At 39.6% G+C, this 27,664-nt stretch overlaps 1 protein-coding gene across 2 annotated transcripts in view; it reads left to right on the top strand.

The window, feature by feature from the left end:
- MAML1 (mastermind like transcriptional coactivator 1) overlaps nt 1–22,898 on the top strand; it is a 49,030-nt gene extending 26,132 nt beyond the window's left edge. For both annotated transcript variants that reach the window (XM_063292223.1, XM_063292222.1), the window contains exons 3-5: nt 10,346–10,594; nt 13,344–13,458; nt 18,649–22,898. In XM_063292223.1, the coding sequence (XP_063148293.1) occupies nt 10,346–10,594; nt 13,344–13,458; nt 18,649–19,622 (1,338 nt within the window). In that variant the 3' untranslated portion in view covers nt 19,623–22,898. The remainder of the gene's footprint in view (nt 1–10,345; nt 10,595–13,343; nt 13,459–18,648) is intronic.
- The last annotated feature ends 4,766 nt before the right edge of the window (nt 22,899–27,664 follow it).

The following is a 27,664-nucleotide window of genomic DNA, read 5'->3' as shown; positions in this document are numbered from 1 at the left end:
AAAGAAGTATCGGTACTTTACGTTGTGCTAGATTGGGAGTATGGGAATCCAGATTATGAAGAAGATCAATCAAGGAGTTAATGTATAGATTAAGAAGTGAGGGGGCAGGAATACATCCCTGACATACTCCTTTCTGCACACTTACTAAGCCAGTTAAGGTCCCTAGGGGATTACACCTTACTCCTAAGGTGGAATTAGAATATAACTTCTGTATAAGATAGAGGAGGCGTCTTGTCAATATTTGTGTTTTTTAATTTTTCCCAAAGAACATTTCTGGCTATTGAATCAAAGGCCTGTTTAAAATCAAGAAAGGCCACAAAGAGGGAAGATTTCTTTTTATATGTATATTTTAATACAAGGTGATGAAGCACCAAGATGTGATCAATTGTTCACCTCCCCTCTCTAAATCCAGTCTGTTCATCTCTAATTATGCCCTCTGACAAAATCCAATCTTGTAATTTATAATTTAAATGCTTAGCATATAACTTGCAAACTACACTCAATAAACTAATGGGCCTATAATTACATGGGTCATTATACCCTTTTTATAATTGGTACAATAATTGCCATTCCCTAGTCCTTTGGCATGTAACCAGTCTGATCTATATGTGTGAAGAGAGATGCTAGTAGAGGTGCCCACCAACTAGAGTTCCTTTTAATTATTTCAGGCAAGATACGATCAGCACCAGGAGTCTTGTTAACCTTAAGGGATTCAATCAGCCGGGATACCTCTTGTGCTGTAACTGGAGGCCAATGAGGGATTTTATCCAGATTAATCTGACTCTCTTTCATATCCATTTTCCCAATCCTCTAGTGATATGCCAAAAAAGGGATGTATCTTTCATCCTGACTGGTTGGATTAATTTCTGCCAAGATTCCTTCAATGCCACGCATTCCTTTTCTTTTAAAAGGGCCTTGTATTGAACCTTTAAAGACCTTAGAAAATGAGTTTGCGCCTCAGAAGGGAAATTTTTATTTTTCCTATACTCCTTATTGTATGCCCTCTTTAACTGTACACAATCCCAATCAAACCAATCAATTTTTTATTTTTTATAACCCTGGTTCTAGGGAAAAGCTTCATTCCCTTAGTGAGAACTGTTTTAAGATTGGCAATTAAACTTTCGAACCAATCTAAATATGATGTATGGGATTTACCAGCTAGGAGGTGAGCACAAATTTCTAAAGTTTCGGGACCTAGCATCCATTTACTATCTTCTGTTGCATTCGTCTCAGTCCATTTAATTCTTACTTGGGTACTATTACTTTCAAGCATTGGCAGGTAGATTGAGTTAGCTTTTAGAGATTTCCAGTGGGATGTCAAGGTTAAAATTACAGGATTGTGATCGCGCTCTAATCTAGAATCTACCTCCATCCTCCATAGGAATTACAATAGATCCCATGAAGTTATCCAATAATCAACTGTGGATCTTCTTGACCCTCAATAAGTGTATTCTGCTGAATAATCCCCCCCCTACGGAACCATTGAGAATACATAGATCCAGGCATGCAGTCATTTCTCCTGCACATAAACCTGCCCAGTTAGCTTTTAGATCTTTAAATCCTGGAGGAAAGTAGCTGCCACAATGCTCAGTCATCTCCTTAAACTAATAGTAGCATTGTATCTATTACCACGCAAGTAAAGAGTAATCACAATGGCAATTTAAACCTATCCCAACTCAAAAGGGTGTTAAATAAGGATGTATTCTTGCCCCATTATTATTTGATTTATATATCAATAACATCGTTGAGGTTTTCACTGAGCCAGAATTCCATCCGCTGTCGCTTGCCCATTGTCCTACCTCTGTTGTCCTATATGCTGATGATGCAGCCATTCTATCTGTAACTTGTGGGTCTGTGCAGATGCTTTAAAGTTTTGTCACTGACTGCTCTGGAAAACATCTTGAAATTAATAATTCTAAAACAAAGTTTTAGTATTCTGAAGAAAGTGCTTTAAGCCTCCTACAGGCTGGAAGATCAACGGGAGAATTATTGAGCAGGTTAAAACCTTTAAGCATTTAGATGTCCATTTGCAATCTTCTACTTGAATCCCTTGCAGTTATCAAATACGCAAGTGATTATGGTAACAACTATCTCCCAGCAGCAATTAAAGCATTTAAAGCTAAAGCTCTGGGTTTGATGCTTTGGTGCCCAGTTGTGCATCTATGAGAACACCTCTTTATTCAAAAGCATTCAGTCAGAATTCTCAAATACACACACTTCCCTCACTTGATTCTTTTTTTTTTTTGGTAAGAATTTTATTAAATTTCAGACAATGATAAAAGCTACAGAAAAACAAAAAACTACAAAGAAAAAGAAAAAAACTAAAGTCTGAAAACACAAGAGAAAAAAATGTTTTTTTTAGAGTTACAAAAAGAGGTGACTTCCAACTTTTAACAGCAAGGATATACAACAATTTTCCATAATCAATCCCTTACTCTATATTACACCAAAATCACATTATTTCTATAAATCATTCCATTGGCACATTATAAAACTCACTAAATACAGTTGCTCCATCCCCTCATATTAAAAGAAAAAAAATTATATATAATATATAAAATCAACTACCCTGTCAAGGAGAACATTTATTTAATTATTTCCTTCATACTACTATTCTCTTCAGCAAAGGATCGTTACCTTGTGGTGCTGGAGCTTGAGCACCTCAATGATGCCATGAGCTAAACCGTGAAGGGCCACCCAAGATGGGAAGGTCATGACAGAGAGGTCAGACTAAATGCGATCCCTGGGGAAGGTAATGGCAACCCACCCCAGTATTCTTGCCGTGAAAACTCAATGGATCAGTACAACCAGAGATATGTCGGTATACCATCGGAAGATGAGACCCCCAGGTCAGAAGATGGTCAAAATGCTACTGGGGAGGAACAGGATGAGTTCAACTAGCCCCAGACGTGATGACGCAGCTAGCTCAAAGCCGAAAGGATGGCTAGCGGCCGACGGTGCTGGTGGTGAACGGCGAATCCGATGTTCTAAGGATCAACACACCATTGGAACCTGAATGTAAGATCTATGAGCCAGGGCAAATTGGGTGTGGTTATTGGTGAGATGTCAAGATTAAAGATAGACATTTTGGGTGTCAGTGAACTGAAATGGACTGGAATGGGCCACTTCACATCAAATGACCACCAGATCTACTACTGTGGACAAGAGGACCACAGAAGAAATGGAGTAGCCTTCATAATTAATAGTCAACTGGCTAAAGCAGTGCTTGGATACAAACCAAAAAAGGATAGAATGATCTCAATTCGAATTCAGGGCAAGCCATCTAACATCACAGTGACCCAAAAATACGCCCCAACCACAGATGCTGAAGAAGCTGAAGTAGAGCAGTTCTATGAGGATCTGCAGCACCTACTGAACAACACGCCTAAAAGAGATGTTATTTTCATCACGGGAGACTGGAATGCTAAGGTGGGCAGTCAAATGACACCTGGAATTACAGGTAAGCATGGCCTGGGAGAACAAAACGAAGCAGGACATAGGCTGATAGAATTTTGCCAAGACAACTCAATGTGCATAACAAACACTCTCTTCCAGCAACCTAAGAGACGGCTTTATACATGGACTTCCCCAGATGGACAACACCGAAATCAGATTGACTACATCCTTTGCAGCCAAAGGTGGCGGACATCTATACAGTCGGTGAAAACAAGACCTGGAGCTGACTGTAGTTCAGATCAAGAACTTCTTCTTGCACAATTTAGGATCAGACTCAAGAGATTAGAGAAGACCCACAGATCAGCTAGATATGAGCTCACTAATATTCCTAAGGAATATGCAGTGGAGGTAAAGAATAGATTTAAGGGACTGGACTTAGTAGACAGGGTCCCGGAAGAACTATGGACAGAAGTTCGCAACGTTGTTCAGGAGGCGGCAACAAAATACATCCCAAAGAAAGAGAAAACCAAGAAGGCAAAATGGCTGTCTGCTGAGACACTAGAAGTAACCCAAGAAAGAAGGAAAGCAAAAGGCAACAGTGATAGGGGGAGATATGCCCAATTAAATGCAAAATTCCAGAGGTTAGCCAGAAGAGATAAGGAATTATTTTTAAACAAGCAATGCCTGGAAGTGGAAGAAGACAATAGAATAGGAAGGACAAGAGACCTTTTCCAGAAAATTAGAAACATCGGAGGTAAATTCCAGGCCAAAATGGGTATGATCAAAAACAAAGATGGCAAGGACCTAACAGAAGAAGAAGAGATCAAGAAAAGGTGGCAAGAATATACAGAAGACCTGTATAGGAAGGGTAACAATATCGGGGATAGCTTTGACGGTGTGGTTAGTGAGCTAGAGCCAGACATCCTGAAGAGTGAGGTTGAATGGGCCTTAAGAAGCATTGCTAATAACAAGGCAGCAGGAGATGACAGCATCCCAGCTGAACTGTTCAAAATCTTGCAAAATGATGCTGTCAAGGTAATGCATGCTATATGCCAGCAAATTTGGAAAACACAAGATTGGCCATCAGATTGGAAAAAATCAACTTATATCCCCATACCAAAAAAGGAAAACACTAAAGAATGTTCAAACTATCGAACAGTGGCACTCATTTCACATGCCAGTAAGGTAATGCTCAAGATCCTGCAAGGTAGACTTCAGCAATTCATGGAGCGAGAATTGCCAGATGTACAAGCTGGCTTTAGAAAAGGCAGAGGAACTCGGGACCAAATTGCCAATATCCGCTGGATAATGGAAAAAGCCAGGGAGTTTCAGAAAAACATCTATTTCTGTTTTATTGACTATTCTAAAGCCTTTGACTGTGTGGACCATAACAAATTGTGGCAAGTTCTTAGCGGTATGGGGATACCAAGTCATCTTGTATGCCTCCTGAAGAATCTGTATAACGACCAAGTAGCAACAGTAAGAACAGACCACGGAACAACGGACTGGTTTAAGATTGGGAAAGGAGTACGGCAGGGCTGTATCCTCTCACCCTACCTATTCCACTTGTATGCAGAACACATCATGCGACATGCTGGGCTTGAGGAATCCAAGGCTGGAGTTAGAATTGCTGGAAGAAACATTAACAATCTCAGATATGCAGATGATACCACTTTGATGGCTGAAAGCGAAGAGGAACTGAGGAGCCTTATGATGAAGGTGAAAGAAGAAAGTGCAAAAGCTGGCTTGCAGCTAAACCTCAAAAAAACCAAGATTACGGCAACCAGCTTGATTGCTAACTGGCAAATAGAGGGAGAAAATGTAGAAGCAGTGAAAGACTTTGTATTTCTAGGTGCAAAGATTACTGCAGATGCTGACTGCAGTCAGGAAATCAGAAGACGTTTAATCCTTGGGAGAAGAGCAATGACAAATCTCGATAAAATCGTTAAGAGCAGAGACATCACACTGACAACAAAGGTCCACATAGTTAAAGCAGTGGTGTTCCCCGAGTAACATATGGCTGCGAGAGCTGGACCATAAGGAAGGCTGAGAGAAGGAAGATAGATGCTTTGGAACTGTGGTGTTGGAGGAAAATTCTGAGAGTGCCTTGGACTGCAAGAAGATCAAACCAGTCCATCCTCCAGGAAATAAAGCCAGACCGCTCACTTGAGGGAATGATATTAAAGGCAAAACTGAAATACTTTGGCCACATAATGAGAAGACAGGACACCCTGGAGAAGATGCTGATGCTAGGGAGAGTGGGAGGCAAAAGGAAGAGGGGCCGACCAAGGGCAAGATGGATGGATGATATTCTAGAGGTGATGGACTTGTCCCTGGGGAAGCTGGGGGTGTCGACGACCAACAGGAAGCTCTGGCGTGGGCTGGTCCATGAAGTCACGAAGAGTCGGAAGCGACTAAACGAATAAACAACAAACTACTATTCTAAACATTCCTGTCTACTATAATAAAGAGCAAACTAAAAAACATATAAATTGTCTGCCATTGTACTTGATACTACAATAATTTTAATAATCTTAATCTTGTTAAACCCAAAACCAAAAAATAGATTACCCTTAGTAATCTAAATCCAAATCATTAAAGATAAATGAAATCAGCCACACCCTAAAAGCAATAAATAGATATTCTTAAACCCTTACCCTCTTCAAAATAGACCAAAGCATTTACATGTCCCCACAATGCACAAAGAGCTTTTTTCTTACAGAAATCAAACAGCCCAACTGCCCCCCCCAAAAAAAAACTCTGACTTCTCTTCAGGAAACCTCCCATACATAATAACCCCTTCTTTTCCATGGTGTTCCATCAGAAGATCAATTTCAGAAATGGCTTGCAACTCCATCTCTTCCTTTAATTTCTTCAACTCGACTATCCAGTCTTCCTCCAGCATTTCAACAGAGATCGAGGAGACATTTCTGTCGCTGTTAAATTTTTCAGTTCCATCCATGACATCCCCATCCAAGTGACACATTTTAAAGCTCATATTTTCCACAATGTCCTGAATACCTTGCATAAAAACTTGGTAAAAATCAGAAAGAATCTGTTTGAAATCTCAGTGGAAGTCAGAGAAAGTCTGTTTAAGATCGTCCATGCCTCAAGCAGTAGATTATGGTGCCCCCTAGGAGCTTAACCAGAGAAAGTTGAAGATATGAAAGAGTTACAGAATATGTTTATACAAGTAAAAGTGATAAGCAGACAGTTCCCCAGGGTAAGTAGAAGCAGAAAACTGAAAGTTCAAAACAGCCGATTCAACGTGTAGGAAAATGCTAATATCTTCAAATTTAATACCAAAATAATAAGAGGAAGACAATTATTTACTCTCAATCCTCCTTCATGTTTGGAAGGAAAACAAATTCCAAAGCTTAAAAAAGAATTTTTAAAAAATCCCAAAAATAATGATAAGCAGCAAGAGAACCACTTCTCCTTGCTGTAGAAAGTACATATACTTTAAAAAATATATAAATCTGGTGATTATGGGGTGGCTGGTCTTAATGTCCCTTTAAGCTTGGAAAATGGTGACTCCCAGCCTCCCGGCTACTCTTACCAGTTGAGCATGAATTCTGTTTGCGGTCTTCCGGCTGCAGGCCGCCGTCTGAGGACAAATGTGGTGATTCCAACTATTTTCCTTTCCCGGAAAAACACTCCTGGGCTTCAGGAAAAACTTGCCCGAGCCCCCCAAAAATGCTGCGTTGTTAGTTCTGCCTGCTAAGCCCACAGGCGCAGCTGTTCAGTCTGCCATGTCCCCACCGAAAGTCCCCTCACTTGATTCTTAATGCCTTTTATAAGACTAGAACTTGGCTGCATCTCCTGTGGGACTTGTTTGAGACTTTGTTGCCTTAGATTCTGGTCAAAGCAAATCCTTGGTGAACTTCCTTGGTCTTCCCTAAGGCAAAAATTATAATTTGGCTTACTGTGGCCTCCTGGTTCCTGCAATATCCATTTTTGGCTTCAGTCAGACTTTGGCTGAATTGAAGAAAAGAATTTGGAAGGAAGACATTCAGTGTGATAGAACCAGTGTTTCCCATCTAGCTATAGTGCTATTTTCCCCTCATCCTGGACTATCTCTAGATACGTTTTCAATATTTTATGTGCCCCACTCCTTCTCACTGGCCTGTATTGATGCATTATGTGCCAGCCTCCATTACAAAAGTCATACTTTTGTATGTTCTGATACAGAGGTTGAAACAGTATTATGTGTAATGCTAAAATGCCCACTCTACCTTCAATGACAAATGGATCTCATAGTAACAATTGTCAGAAAACTTAATTGTTCTTATGATCACAAGGTGACCACTCACCTCTTTTGCAACCAATTTCCAGATATCTCCAAGACATTTGCACAATTTTTATCAATAGCTATGGCTTCTGGCAGTCATTTGATGCCTTCGTCATACTATTAATTGTTTCAGGCCTCTCTTATAACTTTTTTTAATTACTTTAATATAATTACATTTTATCTGCAGTATTGGGTGTCTTTTTATCAATGGTCTTAGACCATAAGGAAATAAACAGAACTTTAACTACTTATAAAAATGGATTGACTTTGGAATCTTAACTGAGTCTCCAAAATGTCTGATAGATGTGGAATTTTAAAAGCAGCTATGGCATTAGGGCCAATGTTTGTTGAACAAAAAGAGCTCGGTATCAAATAATATTATAAGAGGTCCATTTTATCCCCAACATTGATTGAGCAGTTGTTTTTAAACTGAAATTATCCCATAATGGATCATCTCATGGATAAAAGGGTCAACATTATATCTGTAGCTCAGTGTTTTCTGTATCTTACTATGTGCTGTTATTAGAACTAATCCCCGAACAAACAAGAATCCTAATACTTGCAAAATTTCAGTGGGGTCAAATTATAGCTTTCACATTTAGCCAGTGGAGGAGCTCAATTCTGAAATTCCTTTAACAGCCAGAAACGGAAATCAAAATAAATGACCATTGCTAAATTTGAAAGTGAAATCCATCTTTCCAAACATGTAATAGTAATTAATGCATGGTAGGATCTCAAAGATGCCTATTCCAAGAAAGTTATTTAATGGCATATAAATTTGCTTGAAATTATATAAGGGAATGTCAGTAGAAAGATTGTTCATAAATAAATTTCAGAGTTAAATTATCTTAACCATATTTATCTTCCCCTCAATATTCAAAGAAATTCTTAAAATTTGTCTACCTCATCTTTCATTTTTCTTTCCTCACCGAGAAAATTTCCTACGAACCTTTATACCAAGATAAGCAAAATAATCACAGCACAACATAAAACCAAATATTTAAGCATGTCAAAATTATTACTAAACTAGTGGCATGAAGTCTGATTTACTCTCATTTATACAGTAACAAACTCAGATACTGACAAAATGAAATTAGGAATGGAAATCACTGCTTTATCTATAATATAGAGTATTGTCTATATACCGCTGAATATCCTACCTCTTGTATTCCTTTGAAAATACTAAAAGTTTTTGATGACTTAAGAGTTTCTACAGCCAAGTTAAAAGGAAAGGGAGAACTCTGGCATCCTTGATATGACCTACAAACATAAATTTAACAAAAAGAGCACACAATTTGTTATCACATAATTTAGGAGTCGAATAAAACATGTTTACCCTAAGTATTAAAATGTGGGGAGATCCAAAGTGAGTCAAGATCTGCATCAGAAACCACCTAGAAACCTTCTTTATATCCAAAATTTTAGTCTGTGTGCTGCCGAAGCGAGTCAGATTGGCATTGATCCTGACTATTTATTCTTTGGGGCATGTCATCAGCATTTCATTGTATCAAACAAAGGTTATGGGATAATTCAGTACAGGAACTAATGGCTAAACCCAAGTATCGTGTTCACCTGTAACTTTTGGCATTTATTACAGATACATTTTTCAACTCCCTAAATATTGGGATAGCTTGTACTTAAGTAAATACAGAATAGCTTTCTCAAAAGCCAGATTAAATGTATCGCCATCAAATATGCTGTATAGTAGATTTCAAAAAATTCCCACCTCTCAAAGATTTTGTCCCTGTAATGATCCTGATCCTGAAACGGTGGATGATATTTTATTGCATTGTGAATTTTGTAACAGTCTTTGGCAGGAAATTATCTGGCCTGTTTTAAAATCTAAACCAGGAAGGGTTACTTCTGAGTTACTTCTGAGTATGTAAAAATTTTACTTGCAGATGAAAATCCTGAGATCACAGTGGCAACAGCCAGATTTTTAACTATGGTTATAAAAACAAGGTCTTTAGTAACAAATCAGTGAGTTGGGCTGTATCATGTAATATTTTTCAAATATTTTATCTGTTAAACTGTTTTATCTAATGTTAGGTCTGGATTATATTTCTAGTTTTGTTTTGTTTTGTTTTGGCTATAAAATAAAATTTGATTTGATTTAAAGCCAAAATAACAGTGATTTTGAGCCAAAGTAGTTGCATCAACTAAGAATCTGATATTGCCTGTGAATGACTTCTGCCTGAGCTGAATTGTTGGAACCTGTACTCTACGGGTATTCAAGTCTTAGCCATATTAATCTATAATTGTAATGGCCAGTTTTAAGAAGGATTGTCCTAATTAAAACTAGAGATAGGAATCTATTTGAAAAGTTTCAGTATTTATGTTTTAAGTAAAATATTTTTTTCCCTACTGAAGGAATGAGTCTATCTGGAAGTTGATCCTTTTTGAACTGCTTCTCACAGTGAAGCTTCTTCAAATTGCCTCTAGGTGGCAGCTCTTCTATGTAAGCGGTTTCATACACCTTGGCTCATTTCACTTAGAAACAAAGTTATGCTAGATTATACTTTCTCATGAACAGCTGTGCAGTAGTGAACACTGGTGAAGTTTTCCATTAATGTGGTCATTAAAAATGTAGAGACTTAATATTGCATTTCTCAAGTTATGTCTTTGCTGCTTATCCAATATCTGTCTCTGCTTTTGTAGGATCAGAATCATTCTGCTGGTGTTCCTCGCATTCCTGTTTCTGTTCCTGGCACTGGTGTAAATGCACAGCCTCCCAGTGTTTCCATGGCAAGTAACCATGGTAATGCAGCTTATCTCAACAGTCAACAGCAAGCAGCTGTAATGAAGCAGCACCAGATGCTACTAGACCATAAGCAGCAACAAAAGCAGTTGTTAATGGAACAACAGAAACAGTTTCTAATGGGACACAGGCAACTTCTTGCCGAACAGGTAAAACGTTGCAGTGACAAAGGCTGTGTCAGTGGAGTGGAATGTTCAGTACATGATTATGTTAAATAATCAGGTTGCGTATTATGTTTACCAAGTGAGAGCAGCCTAGTTCTACCTATTGCAGATTCTGTAGGCTTCCCAGCCGCCCCCTCAAACACATGCCCTTAATTCAGAAAGGATTAGGGAGAATTGCAGTCACACATGCAGGGGGAGAGTTGCTTATCGTTGTGAGCTACCTTGAAAATTGGTCTAAACAGAAAGGCAGGGTATACATTCAATAATAAAAAATAAATAGGATAGCTTTTCCTTCTGCTCTTACATCAGCTACTTTTTCTCTTTATTAATGGCTAAATGTTCCCTCTTTCCAGAATTTAGAGATGAGTGTGGATCCTTATGTAGCCACAGTGGCACTTTTCCACTGATAAAGGAGGTGTTAAGAAACAGAAAAGAAGAAACTTTAGGAGTGAACAGCTCAAAAACAGCCCAGTGAAGATTCTTTGTTCAGTGCCCATGGAATGCAGAGCAGGCACAAGTAATCCTAGGTGCAGGAAGGGAAATTATGGAGAAGGGAAGGGTTCACTGGCTAGAATATGAATAAGATTACTGCAAGTGCTAAGATTTTATTGCAAAATCTGCTTGTTCCTCCAGATTTTTCAGATGGATAGGGAAAATCATAATCAGTAAGAAAGGAGATTGATTAAGGTGATAGTTGTTGAGAAAGATGGCCAGTACCAATTGTGATCCCCTCCATCTATCGTTGCATTTAGAAATTGCCTTTAGCATTTTCAATAAAGAGAACTGTATTATTTTCACAAGGTGGTTTGTAAGTCCCATCTCACAGAGAAGTAATATTTGAAATATTTTATTTTGAAATGGCTAAATTGTTTTGTATGAATGAATTTATACATTGTTTTAAAATGTATGAAACAATATTTAAACTTAGGTTACATTCCTAGTTAAAAACCATGAGTATTCAATGTTTTAATTTTTGTAGCCTCTATAAGAAAAATTATGAACATGGATTTTTGTACTGTAGCTAAAAGCAGCATAGCAATGTTTAATTAGTTGTCATAGTTTTGTTAGTGAACTCTGAGGGCACCATTACTTTTTTATGAGTTTGAAAGGCAGTGGTATTGGGATTTCTTGTGACTTGACTTGTTTCTTGAACAACAAATGATAACTGGACAATCATAAGATAAAGGGATGGATGTTACATAAGAAAGTGGATAAGATTCTGTACAATTTTCTGAAGAGCAAATACAAAATAACAGGCTAGGAGGACAGTTCCCTGTACCAAATGTAGTAATTATTACTGTTTCTGTTAAGCAGTTCTGTGGTTCAGGTATGAAACCAGAGACTGATAGGTCTCATTTGAACATTTTCTTGAAATGAAGTCAAGATATGTGCCTTTTGCAATGAAGAGACTATTTTTCTTAATAGCTGTGCAAGAAAGTTAGGATGAGAGAAACATTTGCAGAGTAAATAAATTGTCCTAACACGTGCAGTACAGGTAGTCCTGAGGTAACGACAACAATTGAGACTAGGATTGCCATCGCTAAGCAATGTGGTCATAAAGCACAACATCACATGACTGCATGGCTTAGTGACAGTAATCCCAGCTGTCCTGGTTGCTGCCATAACTCAAGACATGTGGGTCATTAAGCAAGGGAGGCGGCCCTGGAAGGGCAGGCTGTGCATGAGCACAGGAAAGCTGGGGATGGATGGTGGGGCAGGGTACAAGCGTAGGAAGGCCAAGGGTGGGTGGTGCAGCGCAAGCACAGGGAGGCCATGGGGTAGATGGCACAGTGTGAGCGCACTGAGGCCAAGGGGGCAGATGGCACAGTACAGGGAGGCCGGAGTGACTTATGGGAGTGACTTGTGACCTTCCTTGCCAGCTTCCCCATTGACTTGGCTTGTGGGAAGCCAGCAGGGAAGGTCGCAAATGGAGATCACATGACCATGGGATGCTGCAACGGTCATAAGTGCAAGCCAGTTGCCAAGCACCCGAATCACAATCATGTGACGGTGGGGGCACTGCGACAGCTGGAACTTCAAGGACTGGTCATAAGTACCACTCATTCAGCGCTGTTGCAACTTCAAATGGTCATTGAACAAGTGGTAGTGAGGACTACTTGTAATGGAAAGATAGAGGGAATGTCAAACAAGGGGCTGACATTCATTGTATAAACGGAGTAATATTTACTTTCAGCTTCATAAATGTTAGGTATCAACTCAAACTTTTAGGCTTACTGGAGGACAGGATGAAGTGGCCTCCTTGGTACTTCTGGATATTTGGATGTGTTAGGACTTCATACATGGTCAGTCAGGGTTAGTACTTGGATGGGGGACTATCTGGGAATACCAGGGCTTTTGACTTGACTGGGAAGTTGAAAAAAAATCCTGGAAGAAGGCAGTGGCAAACCACTTCCAAAACTCTACTAAGAGAACTGCATGAAGGCAGTCATTCCAAATCAAGCTTGACCCAAGGAATGTTTATGTTAATTCCTTTACATTAACTATATTGTCACATAAAGTTTTTTCCCCAGAACATTTTCTGATCCCTTTTGCTTTCATGTTTTAAAGAGCACACATTACATTTTACATACACAGAAGTAGCATTTTTTTTCCAAAATTTAGTGTTACGGTATTAAAACTAAAGCAGTGATTGGTTTGTGCAACAGTAAAACTTTACATCCAATAGTCTGTATGGAGAGACATTCTTGTGATAATCTGGATCTCCCCATTTTAGGAGAAACAAAGGCATCATCAGGAACAACAACTCCAGAGGCATTTGACTCGACCACCTCCTCAGTATCAAGATCAGACACAAAATGCATACCAACAGCAGGTTGGCCAGTTCACAGGTAAAGTGGGATGTGGGGTTGAAGGGTTGAAGATTGAAAGGTTGAAGGACTGCCTGGGAGAGACATGAGTTACATTTAAAATGCTCTTTTGCAGTCAAAATTTATAGTCTTATACTCTGATTTTATTTATTAAACATATGCGCCATTACAACGTGTGACTCCTAATAACCATTAGGAGACAACAGTTATAAAATAGACCAACTAAAATGTCCACAATAAAATAGATTGATTAGTCAAGTTAATAAAATCACATAACAACAGCTCTGACAACGTGACCTTCACCCAAAAGCCCTCCGAGATTTGTTGTTTATTCATCCGTCACCTCTAGAATATCATCCATCCACCTTGCCCTTGGTCAGCCCCTCTTCCTTTTGCCTTCCACTCTCCCTAGCATCAGCATCTTCTCCAGGGTGTCCTGTCTTCTCATTATGTGGCCAAAGTATTTCAGTTTTGCCTTTAATATTCCCTCAAGTGAGCAGTCTGGCTTTATTTCCTGGAGGATGGACTGGTTTGATCTTCTTGCAGTCCAAGGCACACTCAGAATTTTCCTCCAACACCACAGTTCCAAAGCAACTATCTTCTCTCAGCCTTCCTTATGGTCCAGCTCTCGCAGCCATATGTTACTACAGGGAACACCATTGCTTTAACTATGCGGACCTTTGTTGTCCGTGTGATGTCTCTGCTCTTAACTATTTTATCGAGATTTGTCATTGCTCTTCTCCCAAGGATTAAGCGTCTTCTGATTTCCTGACTGCAGTCAGCATCTGCAGTAATCTTCACACCTAGAAATACAAAGTCTTTCACTGCTTCTACATTTTCTCCCTCTATTTGCCAGTTATCAATCAAGCTGGTTGCCATAATCTTGGTTTTTTTGAGGTTTAGCTGCAAGCCAGCTTTTGCACTTTCTTCTTTCACCTTCATCATAAGACTCCTCAGTTCCTCTTCACTTTCAGCCATCAAAGTGGTATCATCTGCATATCTGAGATTGTTAATGTTTCTTCCAGCGATTTTAACTCCAGCCTTGGATTCCTCAAGCCCAGCATGTTGCATGATGTGTTCTGCATACAAGTGGAATAGGTAGGGTGAGAGGATACAGCCCTGCCGTACTCCTTTCCCAATCTTAAACCAGTCCGTTGTTCCGTGGTCTGTTCTTACTGTTGCTCCTTGGTCGTTATACAGATTCTTCAGGAGGCAGACAAGATGACTTGGTATCCCCATACCACTAAGAACGTGCCACAATTTGTTATGGTCCACACAGTCAAAGGCTTTAGAATAGTCAATAAAACAGAAATAGATGTTTTTCTGAAACTCCCTGGCTTTTTCCGTTATCCAGCGGATATTAGCAATTTGGTCCCTAGTTCCTCTGCCTTTTCTAAACCCAGCTTGTACATCTGGCAATTCTCGCTCCATGAATTGCTGAAGTCTACCTTGCAGGATCTTGAGCATTATCTTACTGGCATGTGAAATGAGTGCCACTGTTCGATAGTTTGAACATTCTTTAGTGTTTTCCTTTTTTGGTATGGGGATATAAGTTGATTTTTTCCAATCTGATGGCCATTCTTGTTTTCCAAATTTGCTGGCATATAGCATGCATTACCTTGACAGCATCATTTTGCAAGATTTTGAACAGTTCAGCTGGGATGCCTCCGAGATAATTAGATTTTAACTAGCTTCCACAAAGCTGTTAACAAATGAGTCAATCTTTTATCAAAGATGAGAATACTAGATATTTCCATCCCCCCCCCCAAACTTCCTGCACTACCAACAGCTTCTCCTGAGAGAGATGTCTTGGATGAATCAAGGAGATACATTTTCTGGTTGGAGAAGTTAATCCTGAAGGTACATGATTGCCATTTGCAATCTCCTGCCAGCTTCCCCACTGACTTTGCTTGTCAGAAGCCATAAAAGGAACGATTTTATAGGTTAAAACTAGGACTTTGCAATGTTCTTGGAAACCTACTGGCAACCAATGCAGGGTCTGCAAACTTGGTGTAATATACTTATTGTACTGAATGCTTGCCAACATGCAAGCCACCAATTCTGGATCAATTGGAGTTTCCAAGTGTTCTTTGAAGACAGCCCCATCTAATGTGCATTATAGTCTAAGTGAGCAGTGACAAGGGCATTAGTCACTGTAACAAAGTCCTTGTGCTCCAGGTAGGGGTATAATGGGCATACCAGTGGAAGTTGAGCAAAGGACCTCCTGACCATGACCTCCAGCTGCCTTTCTAGCTGGTGCTATGCATCCAAGAAGATCCCCCAAACATGGCCTTGCTCTGTCAGGGGCAGTTGTACCATTAGAGGTGACAGAGGGCCACAGTGAACAAATAGCAATTTCATCTTCTTTGGGTTCAATTTAAGCTTGTTTTCTCTCATCCAGAGCCTGACAGCCTCCAGATACCAGGACAAGATCTCCCCAGGTAGCATTATGTACATCTTAAATAGCAGAGTGGAGAGAATCAAACACAGAGTAGCCACTAGATCAGTTTCTCCTCCCCCACAATCACCAACTGGAAGTGCCTACTCAGAAAAGAGTGGAATCACTCCAAAACAGAACCTCCAATCTCCAGCCTTTGCATGTAGTCCAGAAGGATTCCATGGTCAGTGGGATGCCCTACACCTGCTCAGGTCCCAGAAAAGATTATCCACCAAGGCCATTCAGTATTCAGTCCAGGCCTGAAACCTGACTTAAGAAGGTCTGGACAATTTGCTTCCCCAAGGCACTCTGCAGCTGGATCCCCACCACTCACTCAACAAAAGGGAAGGTTAAAGACTGGGTGATAGTTATCAAAACTAGCAAGATCCAGGGAGAGCTGCTTGAGTAAAGGACACACCACTCAGCCTCTTTCAAGGCTGTGGGCAGTGCCGTCTCCCAGATACAAGTTGTTGTATCCCCTTCCCCAGATCCTTGCAGGAGCCAAGAGGGCAGGAATCAAGTCCACAGATAGTAAATGTCATGCTTTTAAATTCTTAGGGTTTTTAAAAGCAGTGTTCCACAAAAGTAACAAATCACTGCAGCATGTGTGAATAATGTTACATTGTTTGGGACACTGTTAATATTTCTGTAATATTAACTGATTCTGTTCTTGTTAACCCTCAAGAATATTGGTTTAGGCAAACCACTCATTTTGGAAGCTGAGACAAACTGAGAAGGATGTTCTTTGGGATAATTATAGTTGTCACAATCCTGTTTATTTTCTAAGAATGTTTAAGCTGTGTTCATTCTAAGTTAACTTTTCAGTATGGGACAGCAGTAGCTACATACAAGGACAGAACCTTCTACATGAATAGTTCTTTTGAAATCACCTCTTGAATGGAAGAAAATGCACTATTATTATCTCTCTGTGTGCCCTTGTTTGGTAGTTGTAAACAAACACGCAGTAACAAGAGATTTGTATAACGTTGCCTCTTTTGTTAACCTCTCTTTCCTAGTTGTGGACTAAGTTGTAGCACTCGGAAATAAATGCTTGAATTTGTAATAGAAGACGACGCACCAGGCTCAGTACTGCTTCATCCTTCGTTGTTACCAAAATGCCTGTGTCAATGTCCCAGCTAACTTTGTCCAATACTGGTAGTCCTCATTTACCGATTGGGACCGGGAACTCCATTGCTAAGTGACACGTCATAATGCATGACATCACATGATCACACCGACTTACAACAGCAGTTCCGGCAGTCTCAGTTGCCATCGTTAGGCAAATCCTGCGTGGTCACAGCATCCCGTGGTCACGTGATCGCCATTTGTAACCTCCTGCCAGCTTCCCCACTGACTTTGCTTGTCAGAAGCCAGCAGGGAAGGTTGCAAATGGTGATCACAGGATGCTGCAAAATTGCAACTGCAAGCTGGTTGCTGAGCACCCAGATTGCAGTAACGTGACCGTGGGGATGCTGCAACGACCACAACTACGGGGACCAGTTGTTAGTCCTCTCATTCAGTGCTGTCATTACTTTGAACAGTCTCTGAACAAGTGGTTGTTCAACAAGGATTACCTGTAATATTGTTTTGCATATTTAATCATTACAAATATCCCTGCTCTCTCACAGAACTTAACAATATATATTTCATAGCTAGGATATCCATAGGTTGTACAAGCAGGAAGTGGTTTGCACAACTGCTCTTTATCTCTACAATTCCTGTTACCCCTGTACCATGTGAATCCTTTTCCACAGTATTGGAACTCTTCTGAATAGTTGCGAAGCAGTACTGTATAAGGCTGTAGATGAAATACAACTGCATGAAAAGTAGTAGATTATTCCTGCTCCCTAGTGTGGCTTATGCAGTAATCCCCACTGTTTAGGTGGGCTTCACAACTTCTAGGTTCTGGTTTCAAGAAAGTGGAGTAGAGGACAAATAGGTTGTATGGGCTATCTTCCATGCACTCTGGCATTAGCTGCAGTCCCATTTGCCTTAGTAACTAAGAGCTGGTTAACACAGGTGTTTTTCTCACCATGAGTACGGTCCTAGCCATGGCACATCCTTTTCAAATGCTTTTGGAATTCTCACTATTGCATCAAGTACTGAAATAACTGCTGCAATTATGAAAAGCACTGGAGTTATATCCATGCATGGTTCCGTTTGAGATCATGCGTTCCTATATATAAAGGAGTGTAAGGATGGCTAATAGTGACTTGACTCATATGTAGAGGAATGTAATACAGTAGTGTAAATTGGAACAGATTTAAACAGCAAGTCCAGAGAAGTAGTTGGAACAGAAGTCAACAGTGTAAATAGTTGGTTGTGTCTTTGTACAATGTATTCCAGGTTAATCAGTTGTATTGAACTGACCAATAATTTAGGCCAGTTAATCTTACAAAAATACATGTTTCATTACCAAAAGATATGTGTGACACACAAAGTGTGCCATTATGATAAAAGAAAAGACATGCTCAGTGAAGCTGCCTTTGTTTAATTTTTGGTTTCTTCCCTTAGCCTCCAGAGCCACAGCCCATCCCATTCATGGTAGTCACAACCTTTAAAAGAGGCTATTCAGAACGCTGGCAGGGAGAAGGAGAAAAATAACCTTCCTGAAGCCCATCCCACTAGGAGTTTTCAGGATTTAAACCAGCGAATCCTAAATATAGCTATAAACTACTGTATTGTGTGCTATATGTATAGTGTTGCACTTAAATATTCTGAGAAGTCTTGGGTTATTTTTTAAAATCACTAATGTTGGAAATCTTGTATTACAGGTTCATCTCCAGCAATGGCAGGGGTAAATAATTTAGGCCAGTCCAACTCCAGCAGTCCACGAATATTCTCTCAGAATCAGAACATGATTCAGATTGCAACAGGGCACAATTCTGTCTCATCAAGCAGCAATCAACAAGATCGAGCAGTTAATCAATATACTGGTCTGCAGAATATTCAGCGAGGTAGTTTATACAACATGGCATCTGGAATGACCCAAATGGTCCCACAGCATGCAAATCCAACTGCCAATGGTCAGGCACAGATGCAAAGACAACCCAGTTTGGCTCAAGGCTCTACTCTTCCTGCTGGATATGGGCAGAACACCCTAGGAAATTCAAGCATTTCTCACCAACAGAATAAAGGAGCACTAAATGCTACATTATCCAAGCCTCAGATGGCAAGAATGCCAGCGATTGGGGCCCAAAATTCATCATGGCAGCATCAAGGTATATCAAATATGAACAATCAGGCTCCACGAAATAGTGGCTTAGGGACGTTTACTGCCAGCTCCACTTTCCATATGCAGCAGACTCACCTAAAGTTGCCCAATCAACAGTTTGCCCAAGGAATGCCTCAGGTAAGCCTCAACACCAGCAGGACAATAGCATCCATGAATTCAGCTGTCTCTGGACAGATACTGCCATCTTTAGGGGCCCAGCAGCGGACAAACCCTCCTACTCAGCAACCAGTCCAGTCACAACAGGTCTTGCCAGGCATGAGTCAAACTGTCCCAGATCTGTCTTTTAGCCAGAATCAGAATCAGCAGCTATCCAACAGAACCAATCTACACTGTACTCAAGGTTATCCAGTGAGGACAGCTAATCAGGAATTGCCTTTTGCCTACAGTAACCCATCTGGAGGTAATGGACTACAGAACTTAACTGGGGATACAGACCTCATAGACACTTTATTGAAAAACAGGACTTCAGAGGAGTGGATGAATGATTTGGATGAGTTGTTAGGGAATCACTGAAATGAGATTTGTTTTTTTCTTCTTCCCTGAGTCAAATTTTTTATTACAAATTATCTTTGGACCAAATACCTGTGGTATCACAGGCTTTAGAGGGAATGTATTGGAGTTGCTCCTTTCTGGGTCTGAGAACATGAAAAAGATGCACCAGTTTGATAGGAAGAAAGCTTGTTTTTATAGTGTGTCTGGAACACCACATATGTAAGCAGTACAGTTTGGTGTGCACCCCAAACAGCCCATCAGAAATGTAACTTTTTCCAGTGTTTTGCATTTGAAGACTTAAATGTGAACCCATGCAGTTGTGCTGCAGAAAGTAAGCCAGCAAGGGTTAGGCTTTAAATATTCAGTGTTAAGTCATTCTTTCCTACAGACAGTACTTGATAGGTTTCTTGATCTTACTTTGGCCCTTTAAATAGCAAAAGTATCACCTTGCCACTATTTTCAAGGAAAGAATGTGTAGAACCCTTGTTCCTTTGTAGGATCCTCCCTAGTTTAGAGAGGATAGTCTTCTGATCAATGTGTGCCTACATTCTTAGCAAACCAGTTATGAGCGTTCACAGTAATAACTGATAATGGGTTTCTGTGCTGGAGATGGTTAAATGTTAAAACTTTTCCAGCAGCAGGTTGCTATAGACCTAAACTGGGGAACCTGGTCTTAATTGGCTGATGGCTTACTAAGCTAAGCAATTTGCACTCTGCTATTGGGGAAGGGGAGTTCTTGGTTTTTAGAGGGTTTTTTTTTAATTGGAGAAACAGACTTAAAATCAAGTGTGTGCACTTTTTCTATCTCCTTTCCTGCATTCATTAATTAGAGTTGGATTAACCACACCTTATTTCTCTGTCTGATTCAGAGGGCATTTATACTTAGCAGTGTTTTTGTTGCCACATGCATACTATACAATGTGGATAGAATGAGTTAGTCTTTGTCAAGCATATGAAGCAAGTCTTGTGCCTTGGGAGTTGTTACTGACCTGAAAATTTTGCAATAATGGCACAGGAAGACAGGGGAGACACTATACTTCTTAAAAAATTCTTGAGTTGTGAGGTTCCCACAGCCTTTGGGGAAAATGGTGATTGACTCTTTAGAAATATAAAGACTAATCTCCAATGAAACAAATGCTGCTAATTCATCATTGTCCACGGAGATGGTTTCCTGGATATGTAAAATCAGTTCCTTATATGGCAAGGAAACAAGAATTATTTTTAATGTGTTACCAAAAAGAATTTCTGCTTGCCAACAAGCCACCTTTTGCCTTAACCTTTAGTTTATAAAGGTAATCAATTTGAAAGTTGCTTTAGATGCATAGATACCTCTCTGTTCCTTCTCTGGGTTTTGTTTTGTTCTTTAATGAACAAGACTATTTACCTCCTGTTATAAGGATTCTTAATTTACTTCATAACACCTGCAACTGAGAATCAAAGAATTTCCTTTGCATCAGACACATTCAGGAGCGTTTATATAAAGATTTGAATCTGGGATATTTTAGATGGGGGAACAGTTAAGAGATTAAAGAAGATGAACCATAGGAAAATATTTTACTGTATCTGCAGTGTTCTTCTCAAATGTGCACTTTGGAAAACAACCTGCTTTAACACTACTTTTAATTTAATTTTTTCCCATTAGTTGCATTGTATATGGTTTGCCATCCATGATCAAGTTAAGCATGCCATGCTAAAGAGAAGTTTGTGTTTTATCTTGATGGACAATTGATGGGGGATAATGGTGAAAGCTGCATGTTAATGAGTGGTTCCACTACTGATATGTCCAAACCGAAGCAAATTGCATTGAGTGTATATTTTTAAAATGTCATTTTATAAGAGTTGGTTAATTTAATAAAATATAGGTGTCACTGATATTGTAAGTAAATTAGACTAGAGTTAAATTTACTAATCTTTTCCATAAATCAGCAGTTCAGTTAAAACTTTCAGTGAATTCAGTTTAATCAAAGATTTGATCCAAAATGAATGTCAGCTGGAAAATATTGTAATCTTTGTAGCTGCTTTTTTTGACCACGGGAAAACGGTTGGGGCCTGGGGGAGGAGATTTGAAGTGGAGATAAAGTATATTTGTTACGTGTTTTGGAAATCTTGCACCAGTGTGCCTTCTTTTTTCTTTTTTCTTTTTTTCTTTGGAGGTACTTGGGACCTCGTACTTCTTAATTATTTGGATTCTGCTGATTTCTTCTTTACGTGCAGTGAGAAAATCCCAAGTTTTATACCATTCTAGTTCAACTTCTCAACTAGAATTTTGGTCGGAAGAAAACCTAACGGACGCTTTGTTTTTCCAGAGCTACAGGCAGATGATCTCCCCTCTGTCTCGGTTTAGTTACATGTGATTTTGTCCACTGCAGCACATGCAGCTACGGATAAGCATCCTGTGGCTTTCCAGACACTTTGGATTACAACCCCCGTAATTCCACACACAGTTGCCGTGCTGGCTCGACTGATGGGAATTGTAATCTGTAACATCTCAAGAGTACCAAATGCCTTCGGGTTAAATAAATTAGCTTGGAATAACTTCGGATCGACAACGCCCTTTTAAATTAAGATGCGAGAGTTTAAGTCATACATGGTATATCTGCAACTTGATTTTGGCTGATGTTGGTTTCGGTTGATACAAAATTGTTCGGATTTGAAAATGTAGCATAACGTAGAAAGAAAATGTGCTGTGCGGTGATCGTTGAGCCTGGAAGCCAGCTGGGGCTAAGTGCAGTGCTGTCCTTCAGTCACTAGCAGCAGTTCACAAATGAATATGTGCACTTGTGCTTTCTCTTTGCTGCAGCTTCGGAGCAATAAGACACCCCCCCCACCGCCTGGCCTGTTGCCTCAGTTTTATTTATAGGCTGCAGTCACGGGCTGGTGAGGAGGCATGAAAAAAATTATGCCTGTCCAACATCCACTGCCTTCCTAAACCCCCATAAAATGGAAAGGGTGCTCAGTTTTTCTATTCTACACATTTTCTTTGTGTAAATAAATGTTTACAGTTTTATATTAAAGACTGAATAAGAGTTAGATCTTCTGAGTGTATATTTTTTACTTTTTATAGATTTTAAAACTATAATTCTTTATATATATGTTGGGGGTGGTTATAAGTTTTACACTTGTTTAAATGGTGAACAGTTCAGATTTGATGCTAACCTCTCTCTTTTTTTGGCATTGAGATGTATAAAGAGCCCATTAATCCCATTTTTCTTTAACTACCATTACTGTGGCACACCAAAAAACTTTCACTTCTGTTATGTCATTATTAAAAAATAAATATTTTGCTAGTGTATTAAACACATCGTTGTGGTTTTTTAAACCTCTCCTGAGCTGCACATAGTTCTGCATTATCTGTGGAACTGATACAGATTCCTGACCCTTTTTTTTTTCCTGCCAGAAAACAAGGTCCACTTCTATTCCATTTCTTGGCTGATCTGCAACTGAAAGATACATGAAATATATTGGAAGGTCAAATGCAGAGCATTGGCTTAAGGCTTCCATTTGTTGCTATGCATTTGCATGCCAGCATTATGTAAATATGTTTTAAATATTTTTTTATATTTCTTAACTGTACTAGAAAGTGATTATTTTATGATGCCAATTTCATATATTTTTGGTCATTAATACAACAGTTTTGGAAAAGCAAGGTCTTCCCTGCATTTTTCAAAAAAGACTTTAATTCACAACGGCAGGGAGGGAAATGGCCAGAAAATAACTGTAAATGAGATACAAAAACTGTTTTTTGTTTTCTTAGAAACAGTAAGGCATTGACATCACAGAAAGCAGTAAACAGTGCGTCTATCTAAATCTGATCATTTACTTCTGCATTAGAAGCTGATGCTCTTCTGTTTATAACTTTAAGTTCCACCCCACCCGGTCAGGCAGAGAGGGCGTGCTACGGACCCCATCAGCAAAGGAATTTCATCTAGCGGGGTCCAGGAGGTGAGCCTTCTCTGCAGTGGCGCCCGCCCACCCTTTGGAATATCTTGCCCCCGGAGTTGAGACGAGACTCCTCGCTCCCGGACTTCCGGAAGAAATTGAAGACCTGGTTCTGCCGCCTTGCTTGGGATGGGGGGAGCGATAGTTCCACCTGGGGGTGGCTGGCGCCATAGCACCCCTTACTGATTATGGTTCCACCTCCGCTTGGATTTTATATTTATTTTCCTATCTATATTTTTAAATATGACTTAGGTGGATATGTTTTTACCTTTATTTTATTGTAAACCCCCCAGAGTCCCCCGTTGGGGGAAGGTGGGCAGTGACACAAATTTAAATAAATAAATCAAACCCAGAGGCAAATGTGATGTTTCTCTGGCCTATATTTTCAGAGCTGCCACTCCTGTCCTGCTTTTCTTTGTTAAAAATGCCTTGATAGTATTTGATATAGATGGCCTTAATAGATCTTATTAAAATCTTACGGAGCATATCAGTATTATTACCTCCATATTGCAGTGAAGGCTGAGATAAAGTATGTTATCTAAGATCAAGGTGAGATTTGAAGCCGTACACTTAAACCACAGCCTCGCTGCAGAGCAAGGTGCTTTCAGAACACCCTGGAATTTGTAAAACAGCTCATAACATGCCCTGGAGTGTGAGACAGTAGTCTGAGGAGTTCAAATAAGTCAGGTGTGTCACTGAATACACAGAAAGCCTTGCTATCTGGTACATCAAAGAACCTGCTAAATCCACAACTCCGTAAAACAGATTGGCCTGAAAGAAATGACTGGCCCAAAGTCACCCAGTGAGCTTCCATACTGATGATGGACTAGAAACTGGACTCCTTAACCACAAGACAGGGTGGCTCTCATTTTAAGCTTCGGTTAATCTAGAATGCAGCAGCTACATGCATATGATACCGGTGCTCTAAGCTCTGCACTGGCTTCTTTTTAGATTCTAGATGGGATTCAATGTGCTGGCTGTCACCTATGAAATGTTAACATGGCTTGGCACCAGGACACCTGCAGGACTCCCTCCTCCAACTGGAATCAAACCCAACGCATGTGTCCCAGAAGAAACTTGGTGATTCCCCATTTCTGCAAGGTATGGGCTGGAGGTGCCAGGGGGTTGCTCCTCAGTAGCAAGCGCCTGTTTTATGGAACAGCCCCCCCCTTACAAACTAGGTTGCCCACTCCCTCCCATTCTGACCTTCCAGACACTCCTCAAAGCTGAGTATGCAATACAGCTTGTACAGTACTTTTATCCATTATTTCCTGTTTCAAACTGGAATAATGTTTTGTATCAGAACAACATACAATATGTACTATTTATTTTCTTTATTTAAACTATTTATATAGCCACCCATGTCACAGCAGTGACTGGGCAGCGCCCATGGATTAAAAGCAAAAACAACACAATGTAGAAAATAACACACCCTCACATCTAAACTATTCCATTTTCAATCCATAAAGACTAAAACAAATTCACCAACAGGGCTGGTTTATACTCCCAACCCAAATGCCTGAAGGAACATCCAGCTCTTTAATTTCTATTTTCTACTTTAACATTGACCTCAGCGTTCCTGCCAATAAATTGTTTGGAAAAAGAATGTCTCTAGGCAGGAGCATAGTTTTACCCATAACCATTTTATTTAGTGCTTTCAAAACAATGTTCTATTCTTTAGTCTTTAATGCAAAAGGAGAAGCTAACTTGTGTGCTTTTTCCGAGTCTCACTTGCTTTTTGCAGTCCTGCAACATTTTCTGCAAAGTATTAAGACTAATGCTTTGAGTTGTTTATAGGATTATAAATATCTTTATTTATTTAAATATATATGTGCCAAGTTTCTTCTAATGTACCATTGTCTTAGATATACCCTATGCTTGAAGGGTCCTTAACTTGCTCTACTACAAAACCTTGATTTCTTAGACCCCTGTTCAACTGACTTCGGATACAACTGAAAACATTTTAATTCAGGCTTCACTCTTGTTGGAGAGAAAACTTACGAGAACCATAGCTGCCTTTTCCTTCTCAGCTATTTTTACAGCAGGGTTCATCCCAGTTCATTTGCCTACTCAGTCAAGTCCACAAACCCCATACTCAGACTCCAAATATCTGTAAGGGACTTCAGAGCCTGGTCAGTCACACATTAGCAACACTTCCAAGGTGAAAGACTCCCTCTAATCACCAAATACAAGCTATACCTCCTTTACAGGAACAAAGAGGCTCAAATTACAAACAGATTTTAGGTTACAAGGTAGGTGTCAAGCGACTCTGTACTCAGATACAGATTAGTCATGGTAAATTAAGCATACGTATTAGAAAAATATGTACTAAGCGGTTTTTTTATTTCTACTGAGCTTTGTGCTAGGCTGTACCAAGTGCACAAACTTCTCTATTGACTCTCAAATGACAACATGGACAACTGGTATAAAGTATGTCATTTGCATAACATGATGTAAATTACATAAATTTTGTAATTATGCAAATGACAAGTTGATGCAAATAATGCCAGTTATGAGCATTTGCACTTGTGGGCATTCAGCTCCAACAGACCCTTTCTCCTCATCTTGTCTGTAAAATCAAGATTTGATGGCACTGATCCATTCCATATATTAAGGGTATATCCTAGAGAAGAATACAAGTATCTTTAATAACCATTACTTTTTGTAAAGCAAGGGGGTATAATCTGTGGCTCCCCATGTGACTGAAGGAGAAATAAGTGAGAAGCAGTCATATTTAATATACATAATTAACATAATTATAGCCCTACCACTCCAATATTTCCTTCTTTCCAGGCAGATAGAGACATTTCTAAACAATGCACCAAGTTACTGCCACTTCTCAATTTTTATTTTCTAAGTATGCTACACTTTGGTTTGGCTGTTATTGAGATAAGAGCAGAATTAAATTCACCATTTATGTAGAGTTTACTGAAGACTGAATTTAACACACAACACAAACTTTAACTCAAGCATGCTTATATCCAGCTTCTCCCTAAATATATTACCTTTTCTGACCTTTCAAGGCAATCAACTTTGGTCACCAGTAATCGCTTCTCTAAGTCCAACAAAGGGTGGGCTAAGAAGCTATATAGGGACCAGAAACAGTCTCATTAAGATGTTAAAGGTAAATTGCTTAGCAGCTTAGCAGCATGCTAATAAGTCCTATGTTTTAAAAAATTGAACAAAAAACCTGAACGGCACTGGGGAAGAACCACGTTGGTTACCCCTACTGAGGTGTTAAATAATTTTTTCCACTGTGTTAAACTAATTTTAAGAACAAAAGCTCTCTCTCCAAGGCAAGCTGACCCTACTTTAAAAGAACAGAACATTTAAATGTATTGTTCAACAGGTCATGTAAATTTAAGACTATTTCTTACGTATGCCTTTCCATTTCTGATGTAATAACCACACTTTAAGTGGAAGGTTCAAATTCCTTAATACAGGTTGAATTTCAGATGTAGCCCAGGTATAAGAACCAAAAGCCATGATAGAATAAATTGCTTAGAAATACTCTGAGGTGGATTAAGATGAGCCTTAAATAAAACACCAGAAGTTTCAAAAGTAGCATCAGAGGGTTCCCAGTTAAAATGAGAGGCTAGTACAGAAGTTCTTTAGAAAGGTTTCATCACCCCTGCCTGTGTATGAAAGAGGAGAGGAGAGGAGAAGACCAAACTAACTTTGGGAAGTGAGACAAGTGAAAATGACCAAAGAGGAAATTGCATCAAGCTGCATGGTAGGCTAAACAAAAGTCTCTGTGGGGTGGTCAGCCATGTGCCGGTCCCTCATGGAAGGGAGACAATGCTTCTTAGACATTCCCATATGCAAATGTTTATGTTCTATATTTCCATTCCATCACCACCACCTCAAAAACACACACTATTTTGAATGGAATTAGCATTGCTTTAGCCAGTAGCAGTAACAAAGTTCAGGTTGGGGAAGACTGCTTCCCTTAATAAGCCTTCCTTTGTGTGCCTGGTTGAGTAACCATACTGTAGGAGTAGATGAGGTTTTGCACTCTGCCCCATAAAAGGAACAGTTATAACGTATGCTGTAAAATGATGAGAGGATCAGCTTCCCAATCATAAAAGGCCAGTTGCAAGTGGCTTTCTTTTATGGCTCAACGG

The sequence above is a fragment of the Candoia aspera genome, chromosome 2, assembly GCF_035149785.1.
Source record: "Candoia aspera isolate rCanAsp1 chromosome 2, rCanAsp1.hap2, whole genome shotgun sequence".
Classification (NCBI taxonomy): domain Eukaryota; kingdom Metazoa; phylum Chordata; class Lepidosauria; order Squamata; family Boidae; genus Candoia; species Candoia aspera.
The sequence above is the reverse complement of the archived record's forward strand: the minus strand, read 5'-3'. Positions and strand labels throughout refer to the sequence as shown.